General features: G+C 36.7%; 2 protein-coding genes across 53 annotated transcripts in view; one reads left to right on the top strand and one right to left on the bottom strand.

Annotated features, from left to right (window-relative positions):
* The first annotated feature begins 6,757 nt into the window (after nt 1-6,757).
* Nucleotides 6,758-12,786, top strand: rhol (rhodopsin, like). Of its 2 annotated transcripts, XM_073916019.1 has the most exons (2): nt 6,758-8,696; nt 8,905-12,786. In XM_073916019.1, the coding sequence occupies exon 2, from the start codon at nt 9,755-9,757 to the stop codon at nt 10,997-10,999; it is 1,245 nt and encodes a 414-aa protein (XP_073772120.1). In that variant the 5' UTR covers nt 6,758-8,696; nt 8,905-9,754; the 3' UTR covers nt 11,000-12,786.
* Nucleotides 12,787-16,849: 4,063 nt separating this feature from the next.
* Nucleotides 16,850-26,916, bottom strand: part of magi1b (membrane associated guanylate kinase, WW and PDZ domain containing 1b) — a 216,944-nt gene continuing 206,877 nt past the window's right edge. For 28 of the 51 annotated variants that reach the window (XM_005155829.6, XM_005155831.6, XM_005155830.6 and 25 more), the window contains 4 exons: nt 25,699-25,786; nt 25,173-25,316; nt 22,951-23,089; nt 16,850-18,677 (listed from right to left, as the gene is read on the bottom strand). In XM_005155829.6, coding sequence (XP_005155886.1) covers nt 17,512-18,677; nt 22,951-23,089; nt 25,173-25,316; nt 25,699-25,786 — 1,537 coding nt within the window. In that variant the 3' untranslated portion in view covers nt 16,850-17,511. 51 annotated transcript variants of the gene reach the window in all.

The raw sequence follows: 26,916 nt of genomic DNA, 5'->3' as shown, positions 1-26,916 counted from the left end.
GGTATGAATGTGTCATTACGAGTAGAAAACAGACTCCAAACACCATAAAACAGTGAGTTACTACATCTACAAAAACAACAAAAGCAATGATACAACCGTTTAAATGTAACTAGTACTTTTTCATATAATCCATTACTTCATGGATTTTAACTTGGTGTTAAGTGCATCCTACTTAACTCCATTTCACCATGTTTGCATACATTATGCAAATCTTCTCCATAAGAAACTGCGCAGTAAGTTAGAAAATTCAATCTATGCCCTATTATCACCCAAACTATTGTTGACAGAATATGCTTATGATATCTGATGGCTCAAATCTCAGGCAATGATGAGCAAATCTGTTTCTTATATTTCAGTATTTCACAACTGTAAACAGCTGAGGGCTCTCCAGCTGTTTGTGTCTGACTCATGTGTACATTTTCTTTGGCAGAGGATAGATTGATTGTGTATCTCTATTCTTTCTTAAATTTTACAAGTGTCAAGATGCAAACTCAAGCTCACTATGTAAATGATCTTGTAGCGATCACAGTTTAATTCATTCATTCATTTTCATTTTGGCTTATTACCTATATTAATCTGGGGTTGCCATAACGGAATGAATCCCCCACAGTTTTTTAGTTTTATTTTGGAAACGTTTTGCAGTTTTTGGGTGATACAAAGATAAATTAGATTATATTTAGCCTACAATTTTCAACCTTCGTTATGAATTTGATATAGCAAATAATCTGATAAAATAATTATTGTTATTATATTTAAAAAATATTAGATAAACATTCATTCATTCATTTTCTTGTCGGCTTAGTCCCTTTATTAATCCGGGGTCGCCAAAGCGGAATGAACCGCCAACTTATCCAGCAAGTTTTTTTTTTACACAGCGGATGCCCGTCCAGCCGCAACCCATCTCTGGGAAACATCCACACACTCATTCACACACACACTCATCCACTACGGACAATTTAGCCTACTCTATTCACCTGTACCACATGTCTTTGGACTGTGGGGGAAACCGGAGCACCCGGAGGAAACCCACGCGAAGGCAGGGAGAACATGCAATCTCCACACAGAAATGCCAACTGAGCCGAGGTATCCGCTATTAAAATTACTTGGTAACACTTTAGTTTAGATCACAGTTCACAGTATTAACAAACCATTAACTAACACTACTAGCTTAATAAATTACTAATTAGTTGTTTGTGAATAGTTAGCAAGGTAGAAATTAGGTTTAGGTTTAGGATTAGGGATGCAGAGTTCATACAGATCATACTTTATAACTATAAACAGTTCTTAGGCAGGTAATAACCCAGTGCTTAAAAGCATGAATTGTGACCTTAACTAAAGTGTTACCTATAACCTAATTAAAAATAAATAGTTTTTAATAATATAATATGAAATAATTCCAAAATAAAACAAAAAATATATAAGACAACTTGAAAAATCCAATATTCTCTTGACTAGATAATTGTTTGAGCTCAGTTTCTTTCTATGTTCAAATAAAAAATTTTGTAAATTATTCATCCCCATATTAATAATATTCAAGTAATATGAAGTAATTCACTTTATAATGAGCAAAGCAGATCAACGTGCACTTATAGTCGCCAAGTTGAAGTAGACGTTACAATTATTTCAGAGAACAACCTACCTTGGCTTGAAACTGTGAAGGAATATTTCTAAATTCTACTGGGAAAAGGAAAGAAACAACCAAGACAAATTGAGCAACTGGACAAGAAGAGAAATTGTTAGAGTAAGAGGTCACCCACACTTACAGAGTTTCAGCACTCTCTGGCTAAAATTGGAGAGACTATCCAGACATCAGCACTTTCTTCAGCACTGCTCTTTGGGAGAGACACTAGACACAACCTAAAACCTTTCGGAAACAAATTTATTAGTCTGACAACTCTAAAGCTGACCAGAAAGCTGAATGTTATGTCTGGCAAAAGTACAATACCAAAGTACCAGTATTTACATCAAATGTTACACTAATAAGGAATACAATTTAAAGCAAAAACAAAACAAATTGTGATAATATATTCTTACACTGTAAACGCAAATAGTTATTTTAAATAGTGAGTAATCCCATTGCCCTATAAATGTGACAAATGGACTTAACTTAAATCTGCTAAATTGGCTTAAATAGTTTTTTTGTATAATTATGTTCATAGTTTGTTAACTTAATAATTTTTAAAGTAACAGGTTTACTCACTTTTTAAAAAGTAAAGTCAACTAAATTGTCAAAAGTAATAGTCACTAAATCTCTTTAAAAGCAACTGGCTGTTTTTTTTTTACAGTGTATTTATGAATGGATGATATAACAGACAGTATCACCAAACAATATCTATTCACCTGGTGATGTGGGTTCCTCAGGGTTCTATTATTGGATCGCTCCATATTTCTGCCCCATCATAGACATACTGCTCAATCCAAAAGAAGCTGTAAAGATCTCAAACAGATGAAACGTCATCACCTATAAAGGCACAGAATATGTTGTTATCCCTTTCATTAATATACAACACAATTTCTACATTTAGCTAGTTTCATCAACAATAGTCCCATCTTGTTTTATCTGTGGTTTTGGGTGGTCTTTGATGAAACCTGAGTTTCTTTATTCTTTCTTTAACAATGTCTTTTCTTTTCTTTTTTTGCATTGGATTATTGCAGTGATTTTCTGCCTGGACTTCCATTGTCCATTGTGTACAATCAAACATCTAAATGTCTTCAATGAACCAAATATAACTTCAGTCAGACCTTTCTTCATCTATCTGCTCTATAAGTCTAAATTTCCTTTAAAAAAAACTTGAGTTTGGTTAATGTGTGTCATTATGAAGGTGTAAAATCTCTTCCCAGAACCTTGTCACTTGCTGGTGCTCAGGTTCGGAATGAACTCCATGTTTGATCTCTCAAGTTTAATCAAACCTTTTTTTTTTCTTTTTTTTTTTTTTGTGTGTGTGTCTGGCTGTTCTCAGAATTGAAATCATTAAGTTGCTGACTCAAATCACCAGGATTTTATATACCTTTGCAGCAGCAGTTTTTAGAAAGTGAAATTCTGATCCTAATGATTTTTATACAAAGTCCAACAAACTGATTAGTTCTGGACTGTCCATTCTTATTCTTCTGGACATACATAAACTCAGCATTGTTACTAAACCATCTCCAGGCTATCTTTGTTGTTTCTTTAATCACCATGGACTGGTTCAGATTTTAGTTTAGGGATCACAGCCAATTTGTAACTTGATGTTCAACAGGGCTCTGTCCTTGGCTCTTTGCTTTTCAGTATTTATGAGTTTCATATAAGTCAGTTACTAAATGTCTTTTGGTTTTATTGTCATTTTTCTGCTGACAGCATGCAAACTTATATTCATTTCAAATCAGGTCCATCTGTGGATGTTTCTTATCTGAGATAAAGAAAAGGATGTTTTTAAAAGCATAGTTTAAGAAATAAATAAGGCTTTTGGCTCATTCCATCAATGTGCAGCAATATTCTTAAGTTAATTAGATGTATTTCAGTACGTTAAAGTTAAATGTATTTTAAAGTATAGCACTAAATTACAAAATTACTTTAGAATTTGTTTTTAAAATAAATATAACACCTTTAGATTCTAGCCATGACTGTTGATGCATTAAAGTGTTTGCTGAATATATAATGATGGATGGATGGATGGATGGATGGATGGATGGACGGACAGATCTTTTTTTTTAATGAGATTTTCATGTTTTAAATATTCAAATTAAGTATTTTACTTTTTGATGAATTGAACGATATATCAAATGTAGAATAATATATAAAAAAAACTTCTTCCTGATTCTTCTTCCTTTTTTGGTTGTAAACATTCAAACACATTCAGTTACCATCAGTTAACACAAAAAACGTTTGATCCTGAGCTATTAATAACATAATAATATACAGTCCTGTGAGATTTATCCAGCACACCAGCACTAAAAGACCCAGAGAGAGATAAGAGGGATGTTTAAGACACACAGGAAGCTCTGCTGATGTGAGAAAAGCTTTGTTTGGTCTTTCTGTGTCACAGGCGCTGATAATTTAATACACTCCTGGAATAAAAATAATTCAACTCCCCCGGCAAGAAGCAAAAAAGCAGATGCCATTAACAGCCAGTCCTCCAAACGTTCCTGGAGAGTGAAGAAATGCTTCATCCTTTTCAAAGAAATCTGTGAAAGCAGCTTTAAAAAAGTAAAATCGCTCAAACTTCAGCATTGAGGTTTAAGTGAGTAGATGCTTATGTATTAAATATGTGTTTAGTTTAAAGTTGAAGCCAGAATTATTAGCCCTCCTGAATCTCCAATTTCTTTTTAATAGAAAGATATTTTTTTCAACATATTTCTAAACATAATAGTTTTAGTAAGTAATTTCTAATAACTGATTTCTTTTATCTCTGCCATGATGACAGTACATAATATTGTATTAGATATTTTTCAAGACACTAGTGTTTAAGTTAAATGACATTTTATGGCTTAACTAGGTTAACTAGGTTAATTAAGCAAGTTAGGGTTATTAGGCAAGTATATGTATAACAATAGTTTGTTCTGTAGACTATCCAAACCACACATTAAGGGGGATAATAATGCTGACCTTAAATTTTATAACGTTTTTAAAACAGTGCATATTTGTAATGAAAAGCACTGCAAAGTTAAACTTGTGTGCTGTGTGCGTGTGTGTTTGTGTGTACGTGAACTTTGTAACAACATCATGTGTGACTCAACGTTACAGAAAGACTTGAATTAATTCCACACAAGAAATACATCAAATAATCATTGGGAAAAATCTTACTGTTGTATTTCTCACAAACGTTACGTGGGATCAGCTGAGACAGAGATTGAGGCACTCTGACAGGCACGTGGGAACGGTGAGCGGGGAGAACTAGCATTAAAGGCACAAGCAACAAAAACAGCTAATGTGTTCAGAGCAAAACATTGTTCTGGAAGGTATAAAAAAAAATCTGATGGGTGTTGCGAGCTGAAACTTTACAGACACATTCTGGAGACATAAAAGAATGATCTTAAATCATGATAAAGGGGTAAAATAGCTGTCCTTTAAATTAAAAACTTTTCAGCTTTTATTCTAGCTGAAATAAAACAAATAAGACTTTCTTCAGAACAAATATTATAGGAAATACAGTAAAAATGTCTTGCTCTGCTGATCATCATTTAAGAAATACTTAAAAAAGAAAAAAAAATGAACAGGAACGCTAATACTTGTGACTTCAACTGTAGCTAAAAGAAAACATGGATAAAGTGCAAAATATAAGTCCTGGGTATAATATGTTTCATTGTGCGGAATGACTGTTGACATGTGTAAAAGATACTTTACTCTTTATATTTTTTTTCTTTTAAATCATACAAATCCTGAATTATAGTTGTGAAAAGTAAATTAATTACACAACGTTGCAATTTATGCAGCCAGTTGGGTGAAGATTGGGTTAAGAGAGAGATAGAGAGAGAGAGAGAGAGAGAGAGAGAGAGAGAGAGAGAGAGAGAGAGAGAGAGAGAGAGAGAGAGAGAGAGAGAGAGAGAGAGAGAGAGAGAGTATGTAATGTGTGTAATGTGTGTAGCAGTATAGGGAAGGAATAATACTTTCCTATACTGTATACCACAGTGGCCCTTCATCTGTGTATGTTTGTGTGTGTGTGTGTGTGTGTGTGTGTGTGTGTCATCTTATTTCTTAAATTGTTTTGTCAAATTAATATGATATTTTTATTCTATTCTTTTATTTTGATATGTTATTGTAGTTTTATATTTGTCCTCCTATTTCAAACTTTGGCAGTATTGTATTATTTACAGTCAAGCCAATAAAGCAATTTTGAATTTTAGAGAAAGAAAGAATTACGTTGTTTAGGAGTTGCGATTTATAATATTCACCACAAGGTGGCGCATGGGAAGTTCTTTTTCCAGTCTATGGTAGTTATTGACCAAAATGCACTTACTGGGTCCTTATTCTCTCTTGGTGTTAAATTATAGTCTTCTTATTATCCAGGCCTCAAAGCCAAATTAAAATAATTAAATAACCATAAAAATGTGGCACTATACTGTAGTGGTCAACATTTTCATTAAAAAAGTGTAATTATTTTTTTAGTAATTTGTAATACTATAGTAATAGTAACGTAATACACTTTGAAATCTTCTACAGAAAATTTAAATATCGATTTTAATAACTAAAGTATATATTTGGATTATAGTAATATCACATTTATCTTAAATAACATGCCTGCATAGCTTTTTTGGTGTGAACATGCAATTCTTGTACAGTATATGCATTGGAAATGTCAAAAAAGAATGACTAGCGTTCATTCATTCATTTTTTCATTCATTCATTTTCTTGTCGGCTTAGCCCCTTTATTAATCTGGGGTCGCCACAGCGGAATGAACCGCCAACTTAACCAGCACGTTTTTACTCAGCGGATGCCCCTCTAGCCACAACCCATCTCTGGGAAACATCCAAACACACACACTCATACACTACGGACAATTTAGCCTACCCAATTCACCTGAACCGCATGTCTTTGGACTGTGGGGGAAACCGGAGCACTCAGAGGAAACCTACGCAAACGCAGGGAGAACATGCAAAATCCACACAGAAACGCCAACTGAGCCGAGGTTCGAACCAGCGACCTTCTTGCTGTGAGGCGACAGCACTACCTACTGCGCCAAAAAACACATCTATAAATAACTACATCTGTATTAGCTTTTAGCAGATGATGGCAATAGAAAAAGTGACTCGCCCAAACATGAAACGTTTTTTTCCTTTCTAAAACTTCTACAGGTAGACAGGTCTGACTGGCAATACATTTAGGCCTCCACACTGTATTGTGTGACTAAAACAGTCTCTTTAACTCTCACAAATTAAGAGATTTCAAATTCATGATGACTGACATTGGTACTGGTTAACATATATCACAGCCTTTTTTTTTTTTTTGAGACATATAAGATCAATGTAGGTGTTATTCAAGCATTAACTGAAAGAAAATACAGAAAAAAATGTTTTCAGGTTTGTTAAATATTGCTATTTTGAATATCCTAAAAAAAAAAAAAAAACACCTCATGCGAGTGTAACCTTTTGTAATATATGACTTTTATTTTGCATATTTTTTCAATTTGCAATTTTAGTTTGGTATCACAGCCAATGATGCCATAAATTAATAATTTTGGCGTCCACAAGGGACCTTTCACTGTACAGTTTTTAAACCCCTTTATTATTTACTCAGTGTGAAGCTTTTGAATAATTGTTTTTTTATTATAAAGAAACTTTTGCGGAATTGAAAGGTTCCATTGCTGGTTAAGGTTCTTCATGGAGTCTTAAATGGCAATAACAAAAACTTTCTTTTTAAGAGTGTCCGTGCAAAAGCACAACAACTGAAATGCATTACTATAACACCAGCATCTATCACAAACACAAAGTACACCAGAACTATCTATCAAGCTTACCACTTTCATAAAATATTCAACTTACCATCTACTCCCATTGCCTCAGCAATTCTTTGCCACAATGATGTTTCTGTAGTTGTGTGACGTTTATCAAAAAGTTCTGTTCTCAGACAGCAAAGGCAACAAACACATGACAATCATTCTTTTCCAGAATTGTCTTCCTGTTCTGCGACACCACAAACTTTAAAATATACTGAGTGTGAAAGTTAGTAAGTCACAAATGACACACAATACACTGAAGCCTACAATTATATCCAAGCAATTTTGGTCACCCCTAAGTTCTCATATATTTGATTCTGTCAATGCTGTGAGTTGCTGTAGTCTAAAAAGACATTATTTTTTATAATAATAATCCAAAAGATAACCCCCTGGAACACATTAGACTCTTTTTTTTTATCTTATATGGCACATTTTTCATTCACAAAGAGAAATTGGCAAATAATTACCCATCCTTTGCTCATTTTAGAATAGAATTTAACTCCCTCCTTAAATCCCTTCATCTTATTAAGAATAAAAAAAACAAGGATTGCTGAAATATTATACAGACGTATTTAAAGAAGATCCTTGATTTTATCTGTTTTACTTGTGGTTATTCGTTTAAGTGCCATTGTAATTTCATTAATTTGTTTGTTTAATTTAGTCATTTTAGTATTATTTTTATCAATACTATGATTATTGTTATTTTTATTTTTCCCTTTCTGTCTAATGCTATACTATTTGTATTTGTATGTGTCACTTACGTTGGAGAATTTTGGTTGCAAAATCTGAAATAAAAACAGCAATCAAACCTTAGTGCTGATAGCTCCTCTCCTTCTGCCACATGAGCAAAGCTGCAACTGTTGAGTGAATGAATCTGTTTATCGAGACAAAAGGGATTCTGTTCATAGGTTGAATAGATGCATCATCTGGTTTTTTAATGTGCACTTATTATTGTAGAATTTTCGTTATGAATGCACTACATATCCTACAAAATAGCATAGACTTTAGTGCATATGTGATATGATACACACCTTTCTTTCTTTGTTTATCTTTTTTTGTTGTTGTTAACATGGGTCATACCTGTTGTGAAATGATCCAATGGAAAGCGATTGTTTAGGGCATCACACATTCATGCTGTTTAATAGTTCTCAGTGTGAAAGGACCTTTAAATGACATTACTAAAGTAAAAAAAAACACACATTCCTCTAATATGTTTATAAAAACACAATTTAAACAATTCTCACCTGTAAAGGTCATCCTGCTTCTTCTGAAATTTGATCTCAGTGTGAACTGGAAGTTCATGCAGACTGTTATTTTAGTATGATAACATTTTAAACTGGATATTAAGGGGTGGGGGGGTGGATTGGGTGGAACTGGATATAATCGGCAGGGGGTTGGGGGTGTAGGCAAGATCTGAGAACCGGGGGTGTTGTTTGCGATGTTAGTGATAACCGGGAGACTGTTGTTGGACACCGTGGCAAAATAGATGAGGACCGAGGTGGGACTGTTGTTGGAGACTATTCCAGAAAAGAATGTAGGGGTGGAATTATGGGAGTTTTCCAGGACAAATAACAAAACGGTAAGGTAAGGGTAGATGAGTATGACATACTGGAGTGTTGGCAGGTATGCAGATTTCATGTCATCAAACTGATGTCATTAGAGTTGGGCTGCCAATCAACCACTGTGAATGGTTTGATTTTGATAAAAGATATTACTAAAACAATTTTTTTTTTAATAAATTAACTTGCATGGATTAATTGTTCACCTTAAGACTATCAATGTATGCTAGCAAAGCAGACATTGTACATTTTCATTTCATGCAGACTTTAAATCTCAGCAGTTTTTACAACCAGAGGCTGTGCAACGAAGAGGTATCTTGGAAAACTCATTGATTTTTCTACTGCGAGTGATGACAAGTCAACATGCTGGAAATGAATGTGGCATCTACTCACACATACAGTATCTACGATAAACAGTACGTCAAAGCCTTTCAGGTTCAAATAAGGGTCAAGGCTAGAGACAAACACAAATGAACAACATATAAAGCTGTATGAAACACAAATCAAATCAAAAGATGATGAACAACAGTGCTCAGCATGAAGCAAGACCACATATCACATTTTTTCATGAACACTTATTTTGTTATGAAAATATACACACTAACTGAGTCTTTATACTTAAAAATGTCTGTATTCGTTCATGTACTCTTTTAGTTGACTATAATAGCCTATATTCTGTTAAAACATGAAACTGTAGAGGTGTTGGACTATAAACAAAAATTTATTGCTCCATCCACCAACTGACCTGTCTAACCCAATTGATGTAGACAGACTCAATCCACATGACCCGATCACACTATGAGCACCTCTGTGGACTCAGAGATTATCATAAGCATAGCCTAAACCATATTATGCTGAGGGGTCAAAATATACTAATCTATAATCTGTCCTGTAAAGGCATCAAAACAGACTGTGCTCAACTTTCCCATACCAAAGCCACCTACAGCAAACCAGCAACCATGAACGGCACAGAGGGACCAGACTTTTACGTTCCCATGTCGAATGAGAGTGGCGTGGTGCGCAGCCCTTATGAATACCCACAATACTACTTGGCATCTCCGTTTGCGTTCTACTGCATGGCCGCGTACATGCTGTTCCTCATCGTGACCTGCGTTCCTGTCAACGGTCTCACTTTGTACGTAACCATCGAAAACAAGAAGCTCCGGACGCCTCTGAACTATATCCTTCTGAATTTAGCGGTGGCTGACTTGTTTATGGTGTTCGGTGGATTTACAACGACCTTCTACACCTCCATGCATGGATACTTTGTCCTGGGACGGGCTGGTTGCAACTTAGAGGGTCTTTTTGCAACCGTTGGCGGTGAGATTGCACTTTGGTCTTTGGTTGTTCTGGCTGTTGAGAGATGGGTAGTCGTTTGCAAGCCTTTCACCAAATTTCGCTTCTCACAACTTCATGCTACCTTAGGAGTGGCTTTTTCTTGGTCGATGGCCTGTTCGTGTGCCATTCCTCCACTCCTAGGATGGTCCCGGTACATCCCCGAAGGCTTGCAGTGCTCTTGCGGAGTGGACTACTATACGCCGAATCCTGAGACTGAGAACGAGTCGTTTGTCATCTATATGTTCGTGGTTCATTTCTCAATCCCTCTCACCATCATTTCTTTCTGCTATGGGCGCCTGCTTTGCACTGTGAAGGTTGCAGCTGCCCAGCAGCAAGAATCAGAAACTACACAAAGGGCTGAGCGCGAAGTGACCCGAATGGTGATCCTCATGGTCATCGCATTTTTAATATGTTGGCTCCCCTATGCCAGCGTGGCCTGGTACATCTTCACCCACCAGGGGAGTCAATTCGGCCCTGTTTTTATGACGGTCCCGGCTTTTTTTGCCAAGAGCTCAGCTCTCTACAACCCGCTCATTTACGTCTTCATGAATAAGCAGTTTCGACACTCCATGATGATGACGGTGTGTTGTGGAAAGGATCCGTTCCAAGATGAGGAGGAAGGAAGCTCCAGCTCTAAGTCTAAGACTGAGACCTCGTCCGTCTCCTCTAGCTCAGCTTCTTCTGCCTGAGGCTCAGGCTCTGGGCTATTTGTGGAAAACACAACTCCACTGCCTGCAGATTATGACAGGACTTATGGAAGATTCTGAAATGAAAGATGGAGTTGTATAGATATGTTTCAAAAAATATTTTAAATATTATGTGCAATTACTATAATTGTTCTAATAATATATCAAGAATATTAGTTTATTATAAAAATGTGTGATTTTATATTTACATATTTTCTTTTACTTATGGTAACACTTTAGAATAATGCCCCATTAGTTCATGTATTTACTAACATGACCTAAGTGCCAATAATAACCTTGTTCACTAACTAATGCATTATTAAAACAAAAGTTGTCCTTGTTAACATTAGTTAATGCACCATGAGTTCATATAAACTAATGTAAGTTAAAATAAATGACACTAAATAACGTTAAGGCGGTTCATTCCGCTGTGGCCACCCCTGGTTTATGAGGGAATAAGCAGAAAAGAAAAAAGATTAAATAACGCTAACAAAGATGAATAAATAACCATAATAAACATATATCTAATAGTTTGTTCATGTTAGTAAATACATTAACTAACATTAACTATGGACCATTATTTTAAAGTGTTACTGAATATACAAACAGTATAAGATTCGTAAGACATATAAGATAAGATTTTATTTATTTTTCTATTTTGAAAGAAATACAGCAAGCATGTATTCATTTGATCAATTGCAATGGTCAAAATATTGTTATTCGACTTACAGTAGTTGTCAAATATAGGATTATCTTTGCTATTTATTGAAACGTGGCTGTTATGTGGATGCTTTTTTAAGCAGTGTAATTTGAACATGCATTTTAGTTGTTTCGTATAAATTAATGCAAGGAAACAGGCTTATTAAGAACTGTGTAGGAGAAGTTTTGCTAATCACTTTACAGTGGGCAATTAAGGAAATGCTGTTTACTGATTTTATTCCAAGTTAATGTATATTTTAGTTGCTGTGAGATGCTGGATTTTGTAGTGAAGTGAAATACAACACATTTTACCAATCAACTGCAGTGAGAATTGTTTTCAAAATCGGTGATGACAACAACAACAACAACAACAACAACAACAACAACAACAACAACAACAATAATAATAATAATAATAATAATAATTATTATAATTTTTCTTGAGCAACAACTCAGAATATTAAAAGGATAAAGACTGAGGTAATGGCTGTTAAGCTTTGCTATTTCAAGAATAAAAGGCATTTTTAAATGTATCATAATGCATTATTTAAAATATTTAAAATATATTTCATAAAATATTTCCATGTATCAGTGTTTGCTACATTTTTATCATATATCCTATGATTTGCTTAATTTATTTAGAACAAATGAATTTTAGCGTAATGAGAAACAAGTATAGCCCTCAACTCCATTAGATTCACAAGTTTCATTGTTTTAAGGGTTGCAGAAATTCCTTTCTAATATTACATCACCATGGGGAGCAGATCTTTCAGCCACTCTGCTCCTCAGCTTTGGAATTCACTCCCTCCTGATCTCCGTAGTTTAGACTCTCTTTCTCAATTTAAATCCAAACTCAAAACACATCTGTTTAGAACAGCTTATTCACTTTAACCTGACCGCATTTTTAAAGTTTGAATTGTTTTCTATTGACTTGTATAGTGTTTTTATTTGAATTGATTGGTCTAGCTGTCCTGTATGGTGACCTTGAGTGTCATGAAAGGCGCCTTTAAGTAAAATGCATTCATTATTATTATTATTATAGTACCATATCATCTGCAAAACAGTGTTAAACAATAAAGGCGTTCAATGAAGTAAGCAAAATAATCACTCTTTTTTTAATCAAATCTAAATTAATGTAGTGTCATATATAGAAAACTGCAATATGTTTCTTCACAATGAACAAAAAAAAAATGTTCTCTGACTTACCACAGTCAACTGCAAAGTCATTTTCTGTCATCATCTATGACAAGAAGGAAAATTCAACTTTTAAAATTCAATCAATTTTCATTATTCTTGTAGGCTTTTTATGGGTTTTGCACCTTGCTCTCTGGAAACAAACGCCTATGAAACTCTGTAAAAATGACCTTGAGGTAACTATGGCAACCCAGAAACGTCCAACCCTCCCCCGGAGTACAACAGAATACAAATTCAGACCTGAATAAACAGAAGAGACGAGCACAACCACTGATACAGAGGGAGAGAGAGCGATAGATTGAATGATAGAACAATAGAATGATACACAAAACAACTAGATAGAACGATAGATAGATTGATATGGATGTTGGGAAGTCTGCATACTTTGCACGTCTGGAGAGCAACAGTGTATAGCTGACGTCACTCCATTTATTTTTTTAATTCTCCAAAATGTAGGCCTTCTATTCTTGGATGCAGCAGTGGGACTGAAATGAGGTCAAAATAACAACCATTCACACCAGGTAGCTCGATGGTTTTATTCCAGGAATGATACAACCTTTTTTTCCTCTTGTGCCTGACATTAGACATAGTCCATCATCTGCAGAGTCATGTTTTTATATTTTAAAATAAATACATATTTCAAGATTATTATCAAATATAATAATAGATATAAGAATAAATACCCACATAACAAAATATATTTGGCCTTGATCTGGCCCATACAATCAGCTTTTGCTTGGCCCACATGCCTCAGTGAATTAAGGTACACATGACTGGACCAAGTCTGGCTTACGGACAAGGGCCAAACATGGATAATATCTGGGCCAAGTCTCAGCCAAGTTAATAACTCATAACTGAGCCTGAACTGGGCCAGATGTGTTGGTGTGTCACAACTGCTATGAAATTGATAAACCCATGAATCCTTGTGCTTTAGGCATGCTATGGGTGTGCTTTTTCTCGAAGTGATCTGATTTGTAGAATGTTTTTCCTTTATTTGAAAATAATAAAAATGTATTTTAAATGTGGGTCAAGATAGACCAAACTCACATGGCCCACATACCAATTATCAACATGTGACCCAAGTACTGTGTGCCGCCTTAAAGACGATGCCCACATGCTGTATGCCAGTGTCGGATAAATGCCTGCGGTGCCAGATTTAGGCCAATCTGGGCCAGAATTCTTTGCTGCCTGGGTAATAATAATTATCTGCAGACTTTTTATTGATTAAGCTGGGCAGTGGTGGGTCCTCCTTTTCAAACTTGCCATAGACTACACTTTGTAACCATAGTAATGATAAATAATGATCATTTATTTGTTCAAACAAATGAAAATAACCATAAATATAACTTATGGTTATGGAATAAAAGCTAAATATGCATAAATGTGTGCTGGCGAATGTAGATTAAGATATGATACAAAACAGACATAATTTCGCAGTCATAGGCCTGTTGACATCAAGAAGAGTAGGCTATGCTACTAGTTTTATGTATAGTAAAACATGCAATACGCAAATGGACATCAATTATTTCATACTAGGCCCGTAGCCAGCATGGTAACAGGGGTGTTTCTTTTTTCTCAAATAGTGGACTGTTTTTGCAGTTACTCGCCTCATTTTATATTTAATTATGAGATTTATATACTGCATTTTTGTGACATTTTAAGCACTATCATTAGCTGAATTAGCTTGTTAGATGGTCATCTGTAACCACACTTTTTGATGTACCAAAAATATTTCTTAGACATTTAGAATAAAGAAATATAAAATAGAAATTTAATACATCATATAGCGTTAGAAAAAATAGGAATCTGTTAACGTTTTAAATAAAAAACTGTGCTCTATTTTCATTTGTCAGGCAAATAACAAACTAGCCTGCACATTCAACTGTCCTGTCACAATTTAGCCATTTGAATAGTACAAAAATATAATGATAATAATATTGATGGATAACAACAATAGCCTAATCAGTATTCAAATTAATTTTAACATGGGCCACTTTTGATGCTTCACACCTTTTTATTGTTCATTTATTTTTGCCTCGAGGAGGAGGTCCAAGATTTAGAATAAAGGTTACTGTTCTTGTTTTCTATATTTAACAATACAGTAGGTCAGCAGTGACAGATAATTTTACATATGTCAGACTGTCTGTTTTCCTGCACAGCTGGATGTTGGATGTTGTTGAAAAATATTTGTTTGCTTTGGCCAAAATGGATATTTATAATATATAAATAATAATATATATATATATATATATATGATTATTTTTTTTTTACAGTGTAGACATTCTATGGCGCATTTTTAATGATTCACTGATTTAAATAATGTGTATATAAATAATATATATATATGGGGTATAAATAACGACCCACATAACAAAATAAGAAAATATAAGAACATTTCTGTTATTTTATGGCAAATTTCTGTAATTTAATGTCTTATTTTATGGCAAATTTAATTTGATTTGTTATTTTATGGCAAATTTCTGTAATTTAATTTCTTATTTTATGGTAAATTTCTGTAATTTAACAGCCACTATTTTACTTTTTTTTTTGTTCAGCATCCAAGCTGCCGGAAAAAAAAGTTAAATAACGTTTTTTTTTTTTTTTTTTTTTTTTTTACAGTGTATGCATAGCTGAGTAATAAGATAAAAAGCTTAGTACATAAAAATTACATATCCTGAGACTCAAACAGCTTTGTTTCTTGGCTCTCGTGTAAATCTGGTGTAAAATTTCTTTAAAAACGGGTGAATCTGAACAAAACACAAGACATGAGTTCATTTCGCACTAATCTTTAAGAATGGTGATGGTTTCTCCAGTTCTAAATAAGTGTATGAAATGCAATCATATAAGCAAGTACTTTGTTTTTGGAATGTAGTGAAGTTTTCTGAAATAAAAGTACAGATATATATATATATATATATATATATATATATATATATATATATATATATATATATATATATATATATATATATATATATATACAGTATACAACTGTATTGCAGTAGTTAATCAAAAATACTGTCCACCACTGCCCTTCATTTAGTTCATTCATTTTCTTAATAAGTCCCTTTATTAATTAGGGGTCACCACAGTGGAATGAACCGCCAACTTGTCCAGCTTATGTTTTACACAGTGGATACGCTTCCAGCTGCAACCCATCACTGGGAAACACTTATACACTCTCATTCCCACACATACACTATGAACAATTTAGCTTACCCAATTCACCTATAGCTCATGTCTTTAGACTATAAAGAAAACCAAAGCTTACAGAGGAAACCCACATAAAAACTGGGAGAACAATCAAACACAGAAATGAAAACTGACCCTGCTGAGGCTTGATTCAGTGACCTTCTTGCTGTGAGGCAAAAGCACTACCCATTGCTGCACTGTTTAAACTGTGCTAAAAGTTTAACACATTTTCAAAACACTTTTCTAGGTCAGTAATGTTTATTTAATATAATTCGGTTAAGTTACTGTGTGCTGCTCAAGTATGGACATAGGCTACTAATTCCATCTGATCCCTAAGCACCAGGTCGCTACTAGAGATGCAAAGAAGAAAGTACACCTGATGCACTTCTCTCTTTATGCATTCACATCATTCTCTTTAAGCTGGAGAGGAAGGCTCAGTCTCGCATTCATCTGATAACCCGAGAGAAGGAGTTCTCACTGGATTTTTAAAAAGCTGTCGACTCTGTGGGTAGCGTATTGAATCTCTTTTCCTTCACCTTCTGAACTGCCAAGAAGATAAAGAAGTCTTTGTTCTCTCCTCCTCTTTATTTTCCAGACATGTTGGCAAAGTGTTAGAGAAGAACCCAATGCAGTTAAACACAGTCTCTGCCTCCCACACGCATCCATCTTGAATACATTTCACAGGGCCAAGTTGTACTCGGCTCGACCGGCTAACTAGCCCATTTCCTTTTTCTGAGCTGGAGAATTAAAAGAAAGAGCGTCAAGATGTGTGTATATATACTGTTTTTATTTTTTGAACGTTATCATCATAGTTTTATTTCATTATCCCTTCATTCTTTTAAAATGATCACCTCTGAATGTACACATACTGCAAACTGTCAAAAATATACAAACAAATGCAGGCTTGTGCTATACTCTGGTCAAATGTCTAAAAAACAGTGGCACTGGGGAAGAGAAAGAAAATAAAGAAGAGAAAGGACATTGAAAGTGTAAAGACATGCACAGTATATGTCTGAGCACCACGTTGGCTGAGCTGCTCGGTGCATGAGAGGGCTCTCTGTAACTGAAGGTCTCTGAATCAGATAGTAGTCCAAAAGGCTGTCCTTTGTCAAACAAAATGAACGAAAAAGCAAAAAAATACACCAAGAATGGTACTGTTAGGCACATAATCGTTTCCTTTATACATAGTTGTCAAACTCTGTAGAACTGCTAGCAGATTTATAAAAAGGGTCATAAAAGAAAGCAAAAATGACACTTCAATGGAAAGAGACAAAATCATTCTTCTGCTGTTGAGAGTTGTAAAGATGCTCAACCATGAAAAAACACCAGATTTCAAATCAATAATTTAGTATCCAGGGTCTGCACAGTCCTTGGACGAAGGCTCGAGTGGACATTGGGCTCTAGGTATGTGGTCCTTCCAGCCGAACCGATCAGATGCTGAGATCTTTGGGGCTTTCTCTGTAGGCATTCCTCCTGGGCTCAGGTACGTTGTTGTTAGCTCTGCTGTAATTAGATCGGAGCGGGCTATAATACTCGCTCAGCTGAGACTCAACCTCCTCTTCTTCCTCATCGCGGAACCCTCGAATGGGAGACAGGTCTCGACCTAGACTCCTTGTTCGGTATGAGCTTGCAACCGGAGACTGATCTCTGCGATATGCATCGTGTCTGTTCCCAACTCTCACTGGAGAACGGCCCCTCAGTAATGAGTTGTAATTCCGGAAAGCTGAATCTGACTCTGGCGTTCGAACACGGGGAAAGGTGCCATCACGCGAAGCCCCTCGGAGAAGGGTCGACTCTCGATAGGCGCGCTCCATTGGGGAAAGGTCACGACGGTAGCTGGGGGGTTCTCTCATTACAGTGTCTTCCAGACTGAGCCGGTCTAAAAGTGGAATGCTCTCAGAGCGGGATGGGGGCTTCGGAGGAGGAGGTTCCTTTAGGGTCACGTCAATTCCCCTGTCGAACTCTTTATCCGTGGGACGTCTTGAGGGAGACTGGTATCTGGAGCGTTGAGGGGAGCGATAGGGGGATCTGTTGCGATAAGGAGAGCTTCGGCGATAACCAGATCGGTGAGGTGAGCGATGGGGTGAGCTGTGTCTGCGTGGGGAAGAGTGGCGATGGTGCCGCCTGTCTGGTGAGCGTCCGTTTCTCTGGGTGTGTCTACTGTCTAAGGTGTCCCCGGCACTTCGAGTTCTGCGCCTCTCTGGGGAGCGGTGCCTTTGGCGGTGATGGTGGTACTGGTTGCGGCTGTTGCTGTGGTGGTGGTGATGATGATGCGAATCATCCGTACTAGATTTCTTCTTGTCCCCCTTCTTCCTGTGAGACTTTGAAGTTCCACTGTCCTTACCGTGCCCTTTGCTCCTGCTCTTCTTTTCAGGGGAGCGGTGTCTGTGGTTGTTGTGGCGGTGGTTTGACCGGTGACCATGCTCCCGTTGGCCTGACTCCCGTGTCCTTTTGTTGTCATTTCGGGATGATTTGTGAAGGTCTGGTGGATAGCTGGACTCCGATGGTGGGTGGGGCCGACTTTCGGGAGGAGCTGAGTTCACTTCCGAAACAGTTTGTGCACCGGCGCCGAGGCCGTTGCCGTCGTTGATGCCGTCTGTAAAATATGAGTAATTATAGGTTATCACATACTGCCTGAACAAGTATCATCCAATGGATTGTGAATGGTTTTTGTCAGTATTATTTTCCACGAAGAGTTGTTGTTGGTTAGGTCGTCACCATGACTAGACTGCAGTCCCCATTAAGTACGTTAACATGCACAATAAAAGTTTAACTTGAATCCACTACACCAGGAGTGTCCAAACTCAGTCCAGGAGGGCCGGTGTCCTGCTGAGTTTAGCTTCAACTTGGCTCAACACACCTGCCAGTTTAAGAGTTTACTCTTAGCTGATGATTGATTATAAAGCATGTTTGGCATGCTGTCCCGGGAGAGAGCCCTGAGCTCATAAGATCCTCGAGCCCGGCTCCCTCCCGTTTGCGAGGCGAGGGGGAAGTTTGAGCTCTGGTAGATCTCGAGAACTCCCCTGCTGTAGTAACTAATGAACGGATAGTAATTGCTCTTAACAGATAACTACTTACTAGGAGCATGTCTATGATGCCGATTTGGATTGGAATTGGATTGGAAGTTGCATGTTTTTGGACAGTGGGAGGAAACCAGGGAGCACGGGGTGAATATGTAAACTCGGCACAGAAACGTCGGCTGGCTTGGTAAGGACTAGAACCAGAGACGTTCTTGCTGTGAGGCAACAGTGCTAACCACTGGGCCACCGTGCCACCCATCTAGGAAGAAGAGGGGTGGAAGGGTGGATTCTTCAAAACAAAGATGGCTGTTAAATGGAACTTAGGCTATTTAAGGTGGCTTAGAAATCGTCTGATTGGTGAATCATAAATTGAATAATGCGGGAATGGCTGCAAGCAATCAAAAGCACGTGATCCTCTTGAAATTAGTTTAGAAATAAACTTCACAAAGTGTCTAGTATATCTAGTAAGAGCTTGAATAGCTGGTTCAGGTGTGTTTGATTAGGGTTGGAGCTAAACTCTCCAGAACAACGGCCCTCCAGGACCGAATTTAAACCCCTACACTACACAACTCACATGTATGCACTTGTTTGCAGTTTGAAACACAAAGTACACTTTGTCCATGTGGCATCCACATGTACACTTTGTCCAATTGTCATCATCAGGAGGGTGCACAACATTAACAATGTGCAAACACAGACCATTCCTATGTGGCTCAACTTTTAGGTACAACAGTGCACATTTAAGGTGACTGTGCTAAAGGTGTATGTATTGAACTTGTCCATTTGACTTTATACGAAGTTGAGCCTAGTTTTAAAGTGGCATGATTATGGCTGTTTTTTAGATGTCAATTATATAATATGGAGTTATAATGTCAATTACTCTAATATTTCCTAGTAGTTACGACCATGAATATGTAAGCACATTGTAAACAAACAGTGCTAATAGTTTTGTGCTTATACAACGATTGGTGACGTAAAATGGTTTAGTAGTGGAGTCCTATTTCTTAAGGGAGAATTTTCACCAATAACTATTGCAACTCTTTTTAAGAGGCAAGGGAAGGATAACTGTAGGCATAGCAGAGGTAAGCAAAGGGGTATCCAACAGAATTGGGATTGCAGGGCTATAATCACTCATTGGAGTCAAAATCAGTCTGCAGATTTGGTTTAGCAGGATTTTACAGATTTCAAAGAAAACTGTGTAGTGCATGATGGCCACAGAAGATTTCTTTCTGCAGATTATGATTCCATTCAGTCATAACATGTTTGATATTTTGAGCCGATTTTAGAACACATTGCTTTCATCTGTCAACCGTCTCCCAGCAACAAGAACAGTGCTTCTACATAAGTTTGCCAGGTTTTAAACAATGTAAAAGTCTGGTTGTGTGATAAATGGGCATTTAATTTATGATAGTTTTTTTTTTCTGTAACTGCTTTCAAGTTTGGCAAATATATATTATGCCTAGTGTTGTCATGTAGTGGAATCCAGCCTTATCATATCTAGCTAATGCAACAGTAGCCTGCATTTTTCAGAATGTACATGTGTATTGCTTAACATGTACATGTAATGAGACTACCTCAACAATTTTCTTCTAGAGACAGTGGTCACATCTGAAATTTCAACTATGCATTGCCATTTATATTTGGACAGACACAAATGGAGTTTGACAACACACAAATAACCTGTAACTGTGCATGTTAACATACTTAGTGATTCTGCAACAACTGAGAATAGTTTTAGTGCAAATGCAAATGATGATGATACTCATTTGACACAAACTCATGCATTTGTTGCTTTTAAAATGCTGTTAAAATTCATTTCTAAATATGAACATAATGGACTGGTTTGTGATGTGGCATGTCTATATGATTAGAAAAAATGGATGTAACAAACCTGAATCAAAACTTGCAGGCAAACCTTTCTGTTCCCAAACGATTCTTTCCTGAAGAATTAAGACCCTACGTGTGGAAGCACTTTTGCGTGTGTGTATGTGTGTGTCAGAAAGTTAACATGCCAAATATTAACAGGAATCCAAAGACTCAATGAAATTTTACCTGTGCCAAAATTAATGGCATTAGTTGGTGGCAAACGTCGACAAAAGAAAAGGAACGCATGACAAGAAAATAAACAACACCCACTAATAATAATAATAAAATAAAAAAATAGCATTCACTGATGAGGTTTTCGTTTCATCCGTAGGGATGTCGGCAAACTTTAAATGCAAGAATGAACCCACTCATTCAGGTCACAATGTCAGGAATGGCCACAGCACTGGCAATGCATTCTGTGTAAATGAACTTGCAAGGGGACAGTACAGTGGAAGCCACAGCACAGAAAACTGCCAGAGATGTGATGAGACGGAACACGGGATCTACAAACCGTGGTCTGATTTTGGTAGAAAGCAGGCTCTCCTGTCTTTTCAGATCTCATACAAGCAGCAACTTGGGGAGCAACCATCGCTAGGGGTGGAAGGAAGAGCCCAGATCAACAGAAAAGTAAAGATAAAAAAAAGAAGAGAGAGAAGCAGAGTATTTAGATCCCTGAAACAACAGTCGTGAGAGAATTATGCTCTTTTGCAATGGAAACAGTGTTTATTTTATCAATTAGTCAAAGATAGAGATTGTCCATAAAACGCCCCCACCCTTGAGTGAAAAATCGACAGTAACAGAGAGAGCCGCAACCACACGCACACACACACATACACACATACACACACCATACATACATCCTCACTCAGCAGCGAATCAACCCAAAGACAGTGGGATGTGGATGCTGTAACAAGCTTCTGTGCACAAACACACACACCATATGAAGCATTTTACATTGCAAACAGAAAGAGGTGAGACATGGAAGAGAACGAAAAAATGAGAGAAAAAAAAAAACAAGTACAAAATGGTATAAAAATATACAACCTCACAGAGATATCATGTTGGTGCAGGAAAGGACACATTATATCACATTCTGAACTCGACAAAATACATGAATGAGCATCTTTAAAATGAAAACAAAAGAACGAAATGCATAAAAAAATGAACTGTGGCAAATTAGTACATGAATTGTTCCATAAATATTATGGAACCGACAAAAAAAATAAAACAAAAACACATTTAGATATTCACTGACACCATGCGGCACTGACATTATGCTCAATAAGTGAGTTGCTTTCTGGCTGTAAATGAAAGGATGTAACGTTCGATAACAATCTGTTAGATATTCCGATGCAAAAATAATTGATGATGGAAATGTGGAGTTTGAGGAGCATCTGTAAAGTTTGCAAAAAAGCAGTTGACATTTACAACGTGCAAAACAAAAGAAAGATCTGTGACTGAATACAGTATCGTGAGTTTTCCGAAACGGCTAATGATACCAGAATGCATTTGTAGTCGTCATGGAGTCTCCTTAAAAGACTCTTCTCAGTAGCTTACATTCACCTTCAATAAATATCATAAATATGTTACAACCCACCGGCGCGGTCATGCCACCCCACCAAAGGGGGCACAACAGAGTTTATCATATCTTTTATTTGATTTTTTTCCTCTTAAAAACAATAAACGTATATCCAGTTTTAGAAACGTTAATATTTCTGCTTTTTTTTTTCTCAAATCTCGTGAAAGTATTATGAAAAGCAAGTGCCACAACCACCACCCAAAAGCCACATATCCCATAGTCCCCTAGGCAGTGCACAGAGGCAAGGCGGGGGGGCAACAGCAGCGAGTGGAAGCCCCGTCACCCAGGAAGAGGTCAAAGAAGAGGGCCAGTGCGCGGAAAAGAAGAGGTGGTGGTGGTGTTGCCGAAAACTCCTCAAGGGGTGAAGACAGGGGAGAAGGGGATGTTCTCGTAGATTGACCCACCATATTCTGGCACCGAGCCGTCCCCCCTCCTTAGGACCAGGTGGACTTTTCGGCCACCGTTTTTGATCAGTTCAATGGCGCGGGCGTGCTTCATGCCCTTGGTGCTCTCTCCATTGATCTCCAGGATCTCATCTCCAACCTACAGGAATGCGGAGAGAATACAAATAAGGCGATGGATCCTATATTTAGCTGCGACATCCAGTAAACAGCGTCATGCAATGAGAAAGCTGTGGATGAAGAGGAAGGTAGAGTTTCCTTTGTTCTATTTTTCCTCCCTGCCTCTGGATATCTGTCAGAGCTTTGCTGCCGAGGGAATACCGTTTCCACTTGGGCTGACAACTCGCTGCGCTTCATGGACTCGCTGTTTTGCTATCCTCTCATCCGTCTTGCTGAACTTAGCATTTGTCAGCATTGATGCTAAAAAGAATAATCTCACAGTATCTCAATTACTTTAGAATATGTGGTTTAAGAACAGTTCTACACTGTAAAACCCAATTAGTTAAGGTAACTCAAATCATTTAAGTTGAAAAACTGTTCCTAATGAGTACTTTGAACTTAATTTATTTGAATAAACGCAGCAATTTGAGTACTGTAAAACCCAATAAATGAAGAGAACTCAAACTAACCAAACTGTAAAACCCTATAAGTTAAGGCAACTCAAACCATTTGAGGAAAAAAATTGCTACAAACCATTTGAGATAGAAAAACTAAACTACATAAGTACTGTGAACTTACTCCATTTAAGTTGAATTAGAGTTGAATGAGGCATAGAATTAACTCATTACCTTCAACACAGAGTTCAAAACTCTATTCAAATGAGTTTAGTAAATGTTGAGTTAATTACACTAATTTCATTTGATAAAGTTGACTGTTGGGTTTTCCAGTGTAAGATGACTAGTTTTCTATCAGACAACAAACAGTAATATAGATGTTATTTAGAAGCTAACAGGATTTAACGGAGAACAAAAAATGTGAATAAGTTGCTGTATAATTTGCATGGTACAAGCATGAATAGTCAGAACATACAGTAGTTAACTTTTTTTGACAGGCATTGTGTTCAGTTATAATTTAATATAACACTTGTATAAGACTTGCTTATTATTAAATACTTGTATATTACTTGCTTATCATTAAAATACAGTTTGTTATTGATAAATGTTCACAATCAATGTCATTTATCTACTTTAACCAAAGCTAAAATGATTAAAACTAATATTCTAAAATAATAATAACAACAAAAATGTACATAAAATATTCATTAAAGCTATAAAAATCCAACATTAAACAAAAAGTGCTCAGGGGTAGCTTAAACAATGTGTCGGTGCACTTTGGGTAAAAGATTCATCAGAATAAACAGCAAAAATCAGTCCAAGACACTCAAAAAATGTGGAAAAATATTAAAAAGCCTTTGTTGACATGGAAATTTCTTAAAACCCTAATGAAGGCAAATGTTTGCCGAACTGCGTAGCCATGTCAATAAAGGCTTTTAAATATTTTTTTCCACATTTTTCGAGTGCCTTGGACTCATTTTTGCTGTTTATTCATTAAAACTATATTCAATAATTTTACTTAATTGCAAAATAGATATTCTGTCTATTTACTTGATATATTCTTATCTTTTACTCCCTTAAGGTCCCCTAAGGGACTTAGTCCCTTAGTCTCTTTATTAACCTGGGGCCGCCACACCGGAATAAACTGCCAACTTATCCATCAAATGTTTTATGCAGCGGATGCCCTTCCAGCGGAAACCCATCACTGGGAAACATCTATACACACTCAATTACTATGGACAATTTAGCCTACCCAATTAAACTTGTGAGGGAAATAAAAGCACCCGGAGGAAACCCACATGAACACGGGGAGAATATGCAAACTCCACACAGAAACGCTAATTGACCCAGCCGAAGCTCGATCCAGCGACCTTCTTGCTGTGAGGTGACAGCACTACCTACTGTGCCACTGCGTTGCCCACTTGATAATATAATATAATATAATATAATATAATATAATATAATATAATATAATATAATATAATATAATATAATAGAATAGAATAGAATAGAATAAATTACTTGCTTAAATAGTATTGCATCCACAACCTAAAAAGCAAATTCATTGCTTGGAACAATGAATAAATTAAATAATGCAATATTCACATGCGGATTCTAATCATCGTATGAAAAAATCCTATCACAGGTATCCACATTCACAGCTCCACATACCCTCATCTTCCCATTCCTGACAGCCGCTCCGTCCTCAGCGAGTCTCAGCACATACAGGTCCATGTTGTACTCTCGACCCCCTCTAAGGCTGAAACCAAAGCCTTTATTGTCCCTCTCCAGATCCACAGAGTAAAACTCAGCATCCTAAAACACAAGCACACACAGAAGCCAAGGTCAGTGATGAATCTATAATAGAATACTTTTCATCCAGGCTCCCGTTTCGCCACAGGAAACCAAAGCCGCAAACAGAAAAAAAGTCACTGTATTTGATAGTAGCAGAGTCAGAGGAACAGCTTCAATAATTGATCTGACTCTGATGGTATTTTGGGTGGATGGAGGATATCGAGAGACCCAACAAACACATTCAAAGTCCAAAACGCCACCTCAGAATCAGTCATAGATGAATGAAGGAGCCTCTGGTGTAAAATGAGTCAATGTTTGGTTCAAACACTCTGTTTGTTTTTTAGACTGTTCATCAAACTGCCGTCATGTCCTCTCTCAGAGGGCACAGCATCTGAAGATCTACCTGATTTGAAGATTGTGTTGGAGCTGGAGGAGGCGGCGCTTGCGGGGCTTTGAACTCAAAAGACTCCTGTTTTGGTTTGGTGTTGTTTCTGTGGGAGAAAAAACACTTTTGTAAAAAGTTTGGAGAGGGAAATATTAAAGCCATAAAAATTATTTCTACACTGTAAACACACATCATAATGTATTTGTGTAACATAATTTGCATTTAATTCTTAACAAGGCTGCATTTACTTGATAAAAAGCAGAAGAAAAATATTTAAATATGGCATTTAAGAGATTTTTAATCACAAAAAATGTAAGCACGTTTTTGTCCTCTCCTTTGTTCACTCTTTAAGCAGCACTTAGGCTTGCCAAGTATTTGTTTCAAGGATCAATACATATTTGCAAAGAGAAATGTTTTCACTTTTCCTTGTGATCCTACAGATAAACTATTTTGATCAACATCCTGTTGCTGCATTTTCAAAATAGATTAACTATGCAGTAAAACTTGAACCATGGCAAAACTGCAAAAAAAATCTAATGTTTTTTTAATACAACTTTTAGTATACACACCGGCCACTTTATTAGGTACACCATACGAGTACTGGGTTGGACCCCCTTTTGCCTTCAGAACTCCCTTAATCCTTCGTGGCATAGATTCAACAAGGTACTGAAAATATTCCTCTGAGATTTTGGTCCATATTAACATGATAGCATCATGCAATTGCAGCAGATTTGTCGGCTGCACATCCATGATGTGAATCTCTCATTCCACCACATCCCAAAGGTACTCTATTGGATTGAAATCTGGTGATTGTGAAGGCCATTTGAGTACATTCGTTTGTAACGAGTGGTGATTTGAGGTATTGTTGCTTTTCTATCAGCTTGAATCTGTCGGGCCATTCTCCTCTGACCTCTGGCATCAACAGGGCATTTGCACCCACAGAACTGCCACTCACTGGATATTTTCTCTTATTCGGACCATTCTCTTTAAACCCTTGAGATGGTTGTGCTTGAAAATCCCAGTAGATCAGTAGTTTCTAAAATATTCAGACCAGACCATCTAGCACCAACAACCATGCCATGTTCAAAGTCACTTAAATCACCTTTCTTCCTCATTCTGATGCTCAGTTTGAACTGCAGCAGACTAATCAGACTTGCTGCCATTGGACTGGTTGATTAAATATTTGTGTTAACGAGCAGTTGAACAGGTGTACCTAATAAAGTGGCCAGTGAGTGT

This window comes from Danio rerio, chromosome 11, assembly GCF_049306965.1.
Source record: "Danio rerio strain Tuebingen ecotype United States chromosome 11, GRCz12tu, whole genome shotgun sequence".
Classification (NCBI taxonomy): Eukaryota; Metazoa; Chordata; class Actinopteri; order Cypriniformes; family Danionidae; genus Danio; species Danio rerio.
This window is presented reverse-complemented; position numbering and strand designations above follow the sequence as displayed.